Below are 13,814 nucleotides of genomic sequence, written 5' to 3'. Positions count from 1 at the left end.
CACAAAGTATCAAATAAAACTGAACACGATCCCAGAATTCCATAGTCTTGAGAAAATGGCGTCGCGGCGTGTGCTCCCAGACGATTTAAGAAATGTTGAATTTGAAACAAGTGAAGATGTCGACGTTACACCTACATTTGATAATATGGGTCTTAGAGAAGAGTTGTTGAGGGGTGTATATGCTTATGGTTAGTTGCCTGTATGATTTTATTCTCACGGTTTTATCAGCAATCCCGATGCACACGATAAAACGTTTTCCTGACGATCAAAAAGAAGGTTAACACGAGAGCATCATTTGTTATCCTGAGACATACATGACAGTGACTAATATTCCACTTCGTGGCACGGAATAATAAACCGTGATTCGTTCAAGACCATATTATTGTGTTGTGGGGAATGCATGATGTCATATAAAAGGCGAATTGTAGAAAACATCAATATATAAGTTTTGATTATTTCTTGCAGGTTTTGAAAAACCGTCAGCTATTCAACAGAGAGCTGTAAAGCCAATAGTGAAAGGTCGAGATGTTATTGCACAGTAAGTGGATTGTCGTGTCCAGACTCATTGATACCACAGTTTATAAACATGATTAATGTAACTTGTAAACACGGCCTACAAATAGATTGATCATATTAACATGGCCTACAAATACATATTAACATCAGTCAAAATCATTAGCCAACTCAAATTTTCAATATCAAGGAATCAAAGATCACCTAATTATGATTTCCACAACACATGCATCATGTGTGAGGTTTTGTTGAAAACATTTTTCGGATGTTTATAATTAAGGATGATGAAGATTATTTGTCAGCTCAAATTTTGAATGCTTATTTTTTTGTTCAGGGCACAGTCTGGAACTGGTAAAACGGCCACATTTTCCATCAGTATCCTTCAGTGCCTTGACACACAGGTGCGGGAGACACAAGCCCTTATTCTCTCACCCACGAGGGAGCTTGCAACTCAAATCCAGAAGGTACATATTGTTCTCTATCACCAGAGAAAAGATACAGGATTTTGTGTACTTAAGTCAATGTTAGTTTGAACATATTGAAGCTAATTCTTAATCATGAATTGATTTTTAATAAAATGCCATTTTATTTATTTCTAAGTATTAAGTACTTTCCAAGTCATAATTTCCAATTGTACACTGTTTGTGATGAACATGTAATGTGGAGAACTTGAATTGATATGAATACTAATACAGTTGACATATTACCTTAAAAAAAACATGGGCATGGTTTCAGGACTATTTATAGTATATATCAATAAATTATGTTTGATCAATTGAATAAGAGGAGTTGCTTCCCCTACAAGAAACGACATCCTGATACATGTACATATCTGTTGCAGGTTATCCTTGCCCTTGGAGATTACATGAATGTGCAGTGTCATTCATGTATCGGAGGTACAAATATCGGTGAAGACATTCGTAAACTGGACTACGGACAGCATGTGGTTTCTGGAACACCAGGCAGAGTCTTTGGTTAGTCATGAATCTTTTTGGGAGTCACAGATTTGGAAAAAGGGAAACATCTTGAGTGGTGTACTTTGTACTACTGGTCTATAACATGTAAAGAATAACATTGGGATAATCTGTATCAGCATGGTTGCAGATTCTGAACCATTTGTGATTTTAAGACACTTGTAGTAACTCCATTTGTGGAGATCTATAGGGCTTATGCAATGTGTATGTGTTGCTTTGACCAAATTTGGTTTATGGATATTTTCAAGCTGTCACAATCAACCAAGTCACAGAGCCTGATGTAATTAACAAAATGGTGTGGACCCAAGATGATTGATAACCACTGCATGTTGGATAGCCATACATTTGAATGATAAGTGACCAAATATGGAAATCAAAGTCAGGGCAGACAAAAACAGTCAGATTGTTTAATGTATTGCCCCTAGTACCATCCCTTGAGTGAAGTGCTTGTAACATCCTGTATATGTTTCAGATATGATCAGGAGGAGGAATCTTCGCACAAGATCTATAAAAATGTTGATTCTTGATGAAGCTGATGAAATGTTAAACAAGGGTAAGTGATTTTGTTTCACTGACAACAAAGGTAAATAGTGAGGATTTGTAAGGTGTCTACAGTGGCTGAAAATGTGTATGCTATTCAATTTCTAAGTTCTAAATATACATTCCTTTCCTGTGGGTGCTGATGATACTCTTGAGAGTGATTTATTGTACATGTGGTGGACATGGGCAATGAGGATACTATTTCCAGGAATTAACTGTCTGTAAATATATACGCTATTCTGAGCCCTTTGCCACTGTACAACAATAGTCCTCTGATCTCAAAGATGGCTGCAGAAACAACCTGTATGATTGGCATAAGCTTTCAGAAATCTGTTACTAGTATTAGGGGGGTATTTTTGTATGTTGTTTAATGCTGCACTCAGCAGTGTCCCAGTGGTCTGTAAATAATAGAGCCTGAACCACAATCTAGTAATTGACATCATGAGCATCAATCTTCGCAATTGGGGATAAAATGATATGCATTAACCAAATCAGCAAGCCTGAATACCCGATCATGGTAGTCACCTCTTACGTTAAACATGGGTTGCTGAAGACCAATTCTAAGGGGATATGATACCCAGGGAGTTACTCGACCCACAGATATAGATAATGGACGCAGAAAAAGAATGCAGTGTCCCGATTGACTTATATTCATTTTACCTATAGCTCATCAAGAGCAGTTATGGGCGTCTGTCATTTCATCCATCAATCATGGCCACTGTCTACATGGTCATTGATTAATGCCAGGCTCTAAAGTACCGTATTCGACGTAATAAGTGCCCGGGGCGCTCTCAATATTAGAAATAGAGGGCTCTTATTAGAATATTAGTTTGGTGGGAAAAAAACATAGTTGAAAGATAAATTTTGTTGGTTATGCTGACAGCCGGAAATGTTTATGTACGACAGATATATTTCTCCAGATTTTAATTTCCCATAAATAAGGGTGCATGTAACACACGTGTGCGTATTATACCGAATAAATAGGTCTTGTGTACATTGATCAATCGGAAGGGATGCAAAGTGGGCTTGTTCACTAGCCAATATATCAGCAAATATCGCCGGGGGCGCTTATTATGTCGAATATGGTAATTATCAAACCATACAGTACACTACACAATTTCTTATCTTTACAAGACCCTCATATTGCCTGCAAGGACCCTTAGAATATTATAATTATTTGAGGGTCCCCAGGACCCTTTATTTTTTAAGCCAAATAAAACCCTGGATACCATTATGCCCATTGACTGTGTTATTCAGTTCAATCAGGCTGCGAATGTATTTGATATTGAAGTTTGCATAAAGGGATGGGCAATGAGGATACTATTATCAGGAATGAACAATGTCTGTAAATATATACGCTATTCTGAGCCCTTTGCCACTATGCAACAATAATTATTCTCTTATTTCATTGATCACTGCAAAAACAACCTGTATGAAAATGTATATGAACAATGAAGAAGTGATTATTTTGTTTCTGGAAAAGCAATAACTCAGTGCTACACCATCATAACCCAAACCTTTGTATGTGCCTCGTATTAAACTAAAACAAGTGCAATTTGCTCTAAATACAGTATTGATCATGGATACTGTATTAACCCCTTTTAATCATTGTCAATCATGTAGGAATAACAAGGATTGTCAAATGACGTCCATGTTGATCTTTGTGCTTCTATGACATTAGTTGTGTAACTGAAGCAAGTTGGTAGGCTCACTGTCAATTTGAAGAATCTACAGAATTAGATGTTGTGCAACTGTTATGAAGAACATAAAGCTGGCTGTCATGATGTTTGGATTTTTTATGTGGTGAATAAGGGCAATGAGGATACTATTTTCAGGAATTAACTGTCTGTAAATATATACGCTATTCTGAGCCCTGTCTGTGACCATTCAGCAATAATAGGTCATCTAATTACATGGTCATTGTCAAATAGAACCCCCTTTTTAAGCATATGATAATGTTATATTTTACTGGTATATGTCAAGGTCACTGGATAGCAAAAGCTAATGAAACTTTCTGAAAAAGAGTATGCTTTTATCACCAAACTATGTTCTCAACAGGAATCAATGTGTCAAACTTATCTCATCGATGTAATAATATTAATCCCTTTTAATCAGTGGTAATCACTGTTGAAATATGAGGATTTTGTCCGGATTTTATACATCCTGATGAAGGCTAGTTGTCATTTTGTTTGTAATTTACATGTGGCAAGGGCAATGAGGATACTATTTTCAGGAATGAACAATGTCTGTAAATATATACGCTATTCTGAGCCCTTTGCCACTATGCAACAATAATTATTCTCTTATTTCATTGATCACTGCAAAAACAACCTGTATGAAAATGTATATGAACAATGAAGAAGTGATTATTTTGTTTCTGGAAAAGCAATAACTCAGTGCTACACCATCATAACCCAAACCTTTGTATGTGCCTCTTATTAAACTAAAACGAGTGCAATTTGCTCTAAATACAGTATTGATCATGGATACTGTATTAACCCCTTTTAATCAATGTCAATCATGTAGGAATAACAAGGATTGTCACATGACGTCCATGTTGATCTTTGTGCTTCTATGACATTAGTTGTGTAACTGAAGCAAGCTGGTAGGCTCACTGTCAATTTGAAGAATCTACAGAATTAGATGTTGTGCAACTGTTATGAAGAACGTAAAGCTGGCTGTCATGATGTTTGGATTTTTTATGTGGTGTGCAAGGGCAATGAGGATACTATTTTCAGGAATTAACTGTCTGTAAATATATACGCTATTCTGAGCCCCGTCTGTCACTATTCAGCAATAATAGGTAATCTAATTTACATGTAATAATATTAATCCCTTTTAATCAGTGGTAATCACTGTTGAAATATGAGGATTTTGTCTGGATTTTATACATCCTGATGAAGGCTAGTTGTCATTTTGTTTGTAATTTACATGTGGCAAGGGCAATGAGGATACTATTTTCAGGAATTAACAATGTCTGTAAATATATACGCTATTCTGAGCCTTTGGCCAACATGTTTTAATAACAAATCACATTTTTCATCTGGAAATTGCAGAAACAGCTCCTATCATTTGTATTTGTCAACTATTTTCACATCAACTTTATCAACATAATCAATGAAATATATCTCACCTACTGTTTTCTTTAGTTCAATGATGCAGAGGATTTTATTCATTTTAAAGTTTGACAATGTGAAGTGATGGATTAATTCTTCAGTGTCGCATCTCAAGAAAATGATTTGAATTTGATCATGTAATGTACTGTATACAAGATTTGACATTTCAATTATGGAATTATAGAGTTGTCAATGTAGAGTGTGACACCTGTACATTTGACAGTGTTAAATGTTGACCTGACATGCTTCTGGATATTGTCGCATTCCCATAAGTAATGATGGAATCAGTGTTTTATTATCATGACCATATGGCATGAAACTTGAGCATGTTGAGATGTGTTTCATATTATGTAAGTTGATCTATGTGTGTTTCAATGTGAGGAGTCTTCATAATAACCCATTACAAAACTGTTGCATGAGGATAAACATGATAAAAAGTAAGATATGTTTTTGTATTCTGCATGTATGGGCAATGAGGATACTATTTTCAGGAATTAACAATGTCTGCAAATATATACGCTATTCTGAGCCCCTTGCCACTATTTGCCAATAATTCTCTAATTTCATAGATCACTGCAGAAACAACCAGTATGACTGACATTAACTTTCAGAGATCTATCAAGGGGATATGGTGCTATCATGTTTATTGACTGAAGCAAACTGGTAGATTCACCATCATTTTGAAAAATCTACTTAATTACATTTTTTGAAACCGTTAATCTTCATCATGATGATGATGAAGAAGAACAAGATTGCTGTCATAATGTTTGGAAAATAATGTTTGGTGGTGGACAAGGGCAATGAGGATACTATTTTCAGGAATTAACTGTCTGTAAATATATACGCTATTCTGAGCCCTGTCTGTCACTATTCAGCAATAATAGGTCATCTAATTTACATGGTCATTGTCAAATAGAACCCCCTTTTTAAGCATATGATAATGTTATATTTTACTGGTTATATGTCAAGGTCACTGGATAGCAAAAGCTGATGAAACTTTCTGAAAAAGAGTATGCTTTTATCACCAAACTATGTTCTCAACAGGAATCAATGTGTCAAACTTATCTCATCGATGTAATATTATTAATCCCTTTTACTCAATGGTAATCACACTTGAAATATGAGGTTTTTGTCTGGATTATGTACATCCTGATGAAGGCTAGTTGTCATTTTGTTTGTAATTTACATGTGGCAAGGGCAATGAGGATACTATTTTCAGGAATTAACAATGTCTGTAAATATATACGCTATTCTGAGCCCCTTGCCACTTTTTGCCAATAATTCTCTAATTTCATAGATCACTGCAGAAACAACCAGTATGACTGACATTAACTTTCAGAGATCTATCAAGGGGATTTGGTGCTATGATGCTTATTGACTGAAGCAAACTGGTAGATTCACCATCATTTTGAAAAATCTACTTAATTACATTTTTTGAAACCGTTAATCTTCCTCATGATGATGATGAAGAACAAGATTGCTGTCATAATGTTTGGAAAATAATGTTTGGTGGTGGACAAGGGCAATGAGGATACTATTTTCAGGAATTAACTGTCTGTAAATATATACGCTATTCTGAGCCCTCTGTCACTATTCGGCAATAATAGGTCATCTAATTTACATGGTCATTGTCAAATAGAACCCCCTTTTTAAGCATATGATAATGTTATATTTTACTGGTATATGTCAAGGTCACTGGATAGCAAAAGCTGATGAAACTTTCTGAAAAAGAGTATGCTTTTATCACCAAACTATGTTTTCAACAGGAATCAATGTGTCAAACTTATCTCATCGATGTAATATTATTAATCCCTTTTAATCAATGGTAATCACTGTTGAAATATGAGGATTTTGTCTGGATTATGTACATCCTGATGAAGGCTAGTTGTCATTTTGTTTGTAATTTACATGTGGCAAGGGCAATGAGGATACTATTTTCAGGAATTAACAATGTCTGTAAATATATACGCTATTCTGAGCCCTTTGCCACTATGCAGCTATAATAGTTTTGTAGGTTTAATTTCGATCACAGTGCAACACAAGAACAGATTGTCAATATTTAAAGAATATTGAATGATATTTTAAAATATTTCCCATACAATAAATTGAGTAATAGCATCTACTACTCTCAAAACAGTAATACCACAACCAAGAGACAGATCTAAACTTAAAAAATATCTTTGTAAAAGTCTTCTGAAGAGGCTTCTGGCAGACAAGTTTGGATAGCTTAGTTGACTGAAAATGTTTGATATAGGTTGTCAGGTCTATCTTCGGAAATAAGCTGCCCAGTTGCTGAGGACAATGAGGATACCATCCTACAGGAATTCCAACTGTCTGGAAATATATACGCTATTCTGAGTCCTTGTTTAATGCAACACTGTTACACAATTTTGTAGGGGGGGGGCACAGTTGGCAGAGTTGCGTCCCTTGGGCACGCCAGAAACCTATGATTGTGTGTTTGAATCCCGGTTTGCCCCGATTATGTTTCTAGGTTTGTCAGCACCATACCCGTGCTCAAGGGTTTCACTGAAGTGGTAAACGTCTGAGACCCACATTAAGCTGACACACCGCGATATAACTGGAATACTGTTAAAAGCAGTATTACACCCAACTCACTCACTCACAATTTTGTACAACTTTAGCAGTGAAAACATGATTATTACATGTTATATCTCAGTTTCTTACAATTACCATGAATCCTTGGTCTTTAATGTGCTTAGAAAACAATAGGAACATGAAGTGTTCTTCTGAAGGGATGCACTGTATTCAACTTGATTGTGTTTATAGGATTCAAAGAGCAAATCTATGATGTGTATCGGTACCTGCCACCAGCAACCCAAGTACTTCTCATCTCTGCTACACTTCCTCACGAGATCCTGGAGATGACCAGCAAGTTCATGACAGACCCAATCAGAATCCTGGTCAAACGGTAACATCTCAACCCTTCTGATCATTTAAGCTTCACATGTGCAATAGTATGTGTGAGAATACACAACTAGATTGAGAACCTTTGGGGATTGTGGACCAGATTATATCCCCAGTATCTCAGGCACATGTATGGCCTGGAAAGGCATTGTATGGCCCCAGTGACTGATTGGTTTGGATGGTGACCACCAGGGAAGACCAAATTGTCTTATGTAATTATCCAAGTCTGCATGGAATGATCATGCTTGCTGCTGTTGTCATGTAGCTTTTAGTGGCATCATTCACCAGCTCACTTGCCATACTGATCAGTGAAGGTGAATGCTGACATATTGAATACATTATGGACTAGCTGATGGCAGGTTCGCAGTGAGGAGACATTGCAGCAGGACCCTTAAGTGTTTGCATATTAACTGCATTCTGAACCTAACAAACTTCAGGTGGCTTCAGCCTTCAGCAACCCATGCTCGCCGTAAGAGGCAACTAACTGGATCGAGTGGTCAGACTCACTGACTTGGTTGATGCATGTCATTGTATCCCAATTGCATAGATTGATGCTCATGATGTCAATCACTGGATTGTCTTGTCCAAACTCGATTATTTACAGATTGCTGTCATATAGCTGGAATATTGCTGAGTGCGGCGTTAAAAAGGAAACAAAATAAGGTGTCTTCACTTTATAAGATTAAATTTGCTGTTTTATGTTTACAGACATACATTTCTGTGTGATATCCCTTCCACTGGCATATTGTCATTTTTCCTTGCATGACAACAAACAAAAAATGAAGCTATAATGTCATTATGTTACTCTTTCTTCTCTTAGTTATGTCAGTGTGTATGATTTGTGTCCATGTTTCATACATGATGTTTGTATCTGAATCCAGTGATGAGTTGACCTTGGAAGGCATCAAGCAGTTCTTCGTGGCAGTAGAGAGAGAGGAGTGGAAGTTTGACACCCTGTGTGATCTGTACGACACCCTCACCATCACACAGGCAGTCATCTTCTGTAACACCAAGAGAAAGGTACAAGACTCATTCCACACAAATATCTTTCTGAATAGCACCAGTAACAGACCAATTAAGCATATTGATTCAAAGTTAAGGTCAATCACTTCATTTGACACAAACTTTTTATGTACTTTTCAAGTTATGCAATGTGGCAATTGTTTTTACACTTTTATTATGTCAATGACAGCCCTACATGAACGCTTGATGGAATATACTGTTTTAATGTTGCAGGTAGACTGGCTGACTGAGAAGATGAGGGAGGCCAACTTCACTGTGTCATCCATGCATGGTGACATGCCACAGAAAGAGAGAGATTCCATCATGAAGGAGTTCAGATCAGGATCCAGGTAGGACTGTTGTTTCTGCATAGTCACATTATAGAGGTAATCATTGGTAGCGTCCGTGTTGCCATGATACAAAGTAGCATACAGAAGGTTGAGGTTTGTTTTCAATATTGATGCCAGTTTTCGTTTTCTCATCATACGTTACAATGCTTCCGTATTTCATGCTTAGTCAGTCCATGAATCAGATTCATGAGTACCCATGAAGATCCGGGTTAGAATTAAGTTTCCAGCAACCCATCTGGTGGTGAGGCTGCTTGATGCATGTCATCTTATCCCAATTGCATAGATCGATGCTCATGATGTCAATCACTGGATTGTATGGTCTAGACTTGATTATTTAGAGACTTCTGCCATACAGCTGGAATATTGCTGAGTATGACGTTCCTCAAGAAACAAATAAACAGAATCATGAGTTCCAGCATGACCCCTGTTGTCAGACCCATGTTAGTACGTACAACGACTGCAGTCACTGAAGGCTGACACACCTGGCATATCTAAAAAGCAACAGTTTGTTTCAATGTCTGTATTTCTCCCTCCCTGCCACCAGCAATTTGAGCTTTCAGTTCTACTAAGAATAGTTTGCAGGTGCCAAAAGCCAGATTAATATTTTCCTGAAAAGTATTTCGTAAAAGGAGACAAATTAAATTTTTCTAAGGTCTCTTAATAATGGAAATTGTTTGCAAGAATGAGCAAAAGTTCGTAACTGTTGTGTTATTTTTTGTAATGGTAATGTTGGGTTGCACTTTTGTTTTCAGAAGAACTGTTTTCTTAAGTTCAGCAGAATGAGTTCATGTTGTTTTGTACATTTCAGTCGCGTCCTCATCACAACTGATGTTTGGGCTCGAGGTATTGATGTTCAGCAGGTGTCTCTCGTCATCAACTATGATCTGCCAAACAACAGAGAATTGTACATTCACAGGTATGTAACTGGAGACTTTCAGTACCAGACACTCGTAAGCAGTGTAATCTTTGTAAACTGCAACAAATCCTGCTGTGTATGCAATCTGGGCCAAGAACATGTCGACAAATTCTTTCTAAGAACTTGACATGTTTTTGTCCCCCGCCGCGCGAAAGCGCGAAGCGGGGGATATAGTATTCACGACCGTCCGTACGTCCGTCTGTACGTCCCACCTGTTTGTTGCCGCGATATCTCAAGAACTAAACACTGGATTGTCTTCATATTTGGAACTATGGTGTATATACAGACTCCGCAGACACCAGTCGGTTTTGGTGACCTTGACCCCATTTTCAAGGTCACTGCCGGTAAATCTGCTTTTGGAGTTGGAAAACGGTGTTGCCGCGATATCTCAAGAACTAATCGCAGGATTGTCTTAATATTTGGAACTATGGTGTATATACAGACACCGCAGACACCAGTCGGTTTTGGTGACCTTGACCCTATTTTCAAGGTCACAGCAGGCAAATCTGCTTTTGGAGTTTGAAAACGGTGTTGCCGCGATATCTCAAGAACTAATCGCTGGATTGTCTTCATATTTGGTATTTTGGTGTATATACAGGCGGGGGACATTTCGTCACTTCTGTGACAAATACTTGTTCTCAGAAACTTCACCACCTGTGAAGATTTGGGTTAGAATTGGTCTTCTGCAACCCATGCTTGTGGTATGAGGCGTCGAACAGGATCATGTGGTCAGGCTCGCTGACTTGGTTGATATGGCTGGAATATTTGCTGAGTACTGTGTAAAATAACAAACAAACAAACTCAGAAAGTTTAGCCAACACTGTTAAGTTTTGATTCCATCCATGCCAGTGTTGGAGTACCATATTGGGTTAAATTGTATGTTGAAATTGACATCAGTATTGTAAAACAGTTGATGTCAAAGGTTTTACAGGGCTTTGAAAATGTGTTTTCATATCTACCATTTTACCTGTGAGTCTTTGTATTTGACACTGAGATAATTTTTTTGTAGAATCGGCCGATCAGGTAGATTTGGAAGGAAAGGTGTGGCCATCAACTTTGTAAAGAATGACGACATCAGAATTCTGAGAGATATTGAACAGTACTACTCAACACAAATTGATGAAATGCCCATGAATGGTAAGTTTGTGAATGGTTAACATGAGACTATTTTGTCATGCCCGTGGAGGGGTAGCATGTCAGAATAGGTCCCCAGTGTCAATCCTCATGAGGCAGCTTACATGTAAGGCTTTGTATGATGTTCTAACTCTTGACCACAATCACAATTTACATTCCACCATGGTAAAGATGCAATATTGCTTACCACCATGAAAAGTTTCTTTTTCTCCCTCATGCTGCTGGGTGGTCAGATAGCATGGTGGTTAAAGCTTTCCCTTGTCACGCTGAAGTCCCTGGCTCGTTCCCCAAATGGGTACAATGTGTGAAGCTCATTTCCTATGTGCCCCGGCTGTGATATTGCTGGCATATTCCTAAAAGTGGCGTAGAAAACTCGCTCGCTCATGCTGACAGTGGGCTGTATCGAATATAGAATTCTTTCAACTTTCTTTTGTCAAACTTGAAATAACTATTTAATGTCTGTGAAATAAAAACACATATTTTCTCATATATTATTGCATTTATTAGGCTGTTGAATCTAACAGAGTAAATTAGCGCAGCCAATATTAATCTTTTCTTTCCGGATTATTTCCTGCTCACAAATGTGATTTTCTTTCTTTTACAGTTGCTGATCTGATCTAAGAAAGAGGGTGTGGAGAGAGAAAAAACTATTGTGAAGTGACAATAATAGACACTGTGTTCAGACAAACCAAACATCTGTGAAAGACAGATAGCTGTACTTAGCTGCAAACCACCAGTCATCTTTGTCAGTGAATCAACAGTGCTCACCTGAAGACTGCAGTGGAAGTGGTACACAACAGACAGACACTTCAGCTGTGGAGCTATCACCGCAGGAAAGCCATGCTTTGTTTTAGTGGGATAACTGCAGTTTGAGAAATAATTTGTTTATCATTGAAAGGGTTTTGTGACATTTACTGATGCAGCTGTAACCTGTGGGTCATCTGTATATCTTATTTAGGTGTAAGTTACTAGTTATTTTAACAACCTTCATTCTGTAAGATCATGCTCATTGTAAATACATGCTTCCTTATTATTAAATAATTATTTTTTTCATTGATCATGTCTTTAAAAAGTCCATTTTGTCTTAAATGTGAATAAAATTCAGACTTGTACAGGTTGTCACTTAATTTTGTTTCCTTTGTGGATGATACACTGTAACTGCTGTGTAAATAAGAATGATATATAATGCACATTTATAATACATATTAAGGATACAATACGTATTGCGATACTTTGTTCCTGATATGATACACGTCACAATACTTAATTTGCATGGATTTCATAAGGCATAAACACTATTAAAAAGCAACTTGAATATTGGGTCTAATATATGAAAAAAAGATGTCTCATACAATCAGTACTGTATTTCAGATAAAACTGGAAAGTCATTTATATATGTTATATTATTTATTAAATTCCCTGTTTGCAAAATTGAAATTGAAAAAATTGTATATGAAAGATTGTGTCCTTGTGTGAAACGATACAGGATTAAAATAAGAATCAATACAGGTAAGTGTGTATCGAGGATCCTATTGTCTGATAATTATTATCCAAGTATTGATGAAAAGTGACATACATGTACCACTCAAAAGAATCCACCAAACAAATATTACTTCTATTTTAATTGTACTATATACAAAAACATTTGACTGTCGATGTCCAAATTGGTTCATGTGGTACTTGACAGACTTCATTCATCATTGACTGTTCATTGTCTTGTGGTTTGAATCCAAAAAGGACTGGGAACTGTGGCATGAATTCAGGAAGGCATCAGTTTGCCTGAAGTGGCACCTTGTCTAAATGTGTCCCCGTCTGACATTCACAGACTATGGGTACACTGAAAGAAAACAGGAAAAGTGCAGGAACCACGTCTCCCTTGTCGTCCACAAATAAAGAGCACAGGATTGACTCGTCCTGACAGGACTACTCCAACTCACCATTACTGGTAATGCTCTATGAATACAGCTGAGGAAAGCTACTAATGCCAACGTTTGTGAAGATAAGATTCGCAATAGGCTTCGGGAGGCAAACTTGAGATTAATATGTCAAAGCTGTCCTTTTTCCATTCAAAACTCACCATAGAGCTGCACGTTTGACGTGGTGTCAGCAGCATCATCGGTGGAATAGGCACCAGTGGAATCTTGTTCATAGATGAATCCAGGTTTAGTTTGCAATTCTGTGATGGCCGTATCCGAGTGTACCGACGTCCTTGTTAGCGTTTTGTTGACACTAACGTCAGAGAAAGGCAGGGTTTGGAGATGGATCAGGAATGATATTGGACAGATTCAGTTTCAACTACAGAACTCCCCTTTACCATGTTCGGGGTAATTTGAGAGCTCTGTGC

At 37.3% G+C, this 13,814-nt stretch overlaps 1 protein-coding gene, 1 long non-coding RNA gene and 11 other non-coding genes across 13 annotated transcripts; all 13 read left to right on the top strand.

Annotated features, from left to right (window-relative positions):
* The first annotated feature begins 39 nt into the window (after positions 1–39).
* LOC124129237 (eukaryotic initiation factor 4A-III) lies at positions 40–12,582 on the top strand. Its single transcript, XM_046492758.2, has 11 exons — positions 40–188; positions 466–538; positions 848–977; positions 1,355–1,487; positions 1,960–2,040; positions 7,931–8,072; positions 8,950–9,088; positions 9,305–9,420; positions 10,229–10,336; positions 11,346–11,473; positions 12,075–12,582. Exons 1-11 carry the CDS (start codon positions 56–58, stop codon positions 12,089–12,091), a joined length of 1,200 nt encoding a protein of 399 aa, XP_046348714.1. The 5' UTR covers positions 40–55; the 3' UTR covers positions 12,092–12,582.
* LOC124141009 lies at positions 2,212–2,277 on the top strand. Its single transcript, XR_006861982.2, has one exon. It is a non-coding gene; the product is annotated as a small nucleolar RNA U54 (small nucleolar RNA).
* On the top strand, positions 3,080–7,132 carry LOC124129238. Its single transcript, XR_006860354.2, has 2 exons — positions 3,080–4,830; positions 6,028–7,132. It is a non-coding gene; the product is annotated as an uncharacterized LOC124129238 (long non-coding RNA).
* On the top strand, positions 3,334–3,401 carry LOC124129248. Its single transcript, XR_006860419.1, has one exon. It is a non-coding gene; the product is annotated as a small nucleolar RNA U54 (small nucleolar RNA).
* LOC124129683 lies at positions 3,839–3,904 on the top strand. Its single transcript, XR_006860415.1, has one exon. It is a non-coding gene; the product is annotated as a small nucleolar RNA U54 (small nucleolar RNA).
* On the top strand, positions 4,237–4,304 carry LOC124129680. Its single transcript, XR_006860412.1, has one exon. It is a non-coding gene; the product is annotated as a small nucleolar RNA U54 (small nucleolar RNA).
* LOC124129686 lies at positions 4,742–4,807 on the top strand. The gene has a single exon (XR_006860418.1). It is a non-coding gene; the product is annotated as a small nucleolar RNA U54 (small nucleolar RNA).
* LOC124129690 lies at positions 4,968–5,035 on the top strand. The gene has a single exon (XR_006860422.1). It is a non-coding gene; the product is annotated as a small nucleolar RNA U54 (small nucleolar RNA).
* LOC124129685 lies at positions 5,611–5,678 on the top strand. The gene has a single exon (XR_006860417.1). It is a non-coding gene; the product is annotated as a small nucleolar RNA U54 (small nucleolar RNA).
* On the top strand, positions 5,939–6,004 carry LOC124129684. Its single transcript, XR_006860416.1, has one exon. It is a non-coding gene; the product is annotated as a small nucleolar RNA U54 (small nucleolar RNA).
* Positions 6,339–6,406, top strand: LOC124129681. The gene has a single exon (XR_006860413.1). It is a non-coding gene; the product is annotated as a small nucleolar RNA U54 (small nucleolar RNA).
* Positions 6,664–6,729, top strand: LOC124129688. The gene has a single exon (XR_006860420.1). It is a non-coding gene; the product is annotated as a small nucleolar RNA U54 (small nucleolar RNA).
* Positions 7,061–7,128, top strand: LOC124129689. The gene has a single exon (XR_006860421.1). It is a non-coding gene; the product is annotated as a small nucleolar RNA U54 (small nucleolar RNA).
* Positions 12,583–13,814: the final 1,232 nt, after the last annotated feature.

Source organism: Haliotis rufescens, unplaced genomic scaffold, assembly GCF_023055435.1.
Source record: "Haliotis rufescens isolate VD_foot unplaced genomic scaffold, xgHalRufe1.0.p SCAF_73, whole genome shotgun sequence".
In the NCBI taxonomy this organism is placed as follows: Eukaryota; Metazoa; Mollusca; class Gastropoda; order Lepetellida; family Haliotidae; genus Haliotis; species Haliotis rufescens.
Note: the sequence above shows the minus strand (reverse complement) of the source record. Positions and strands in the feature narration are given on the sequence as shown.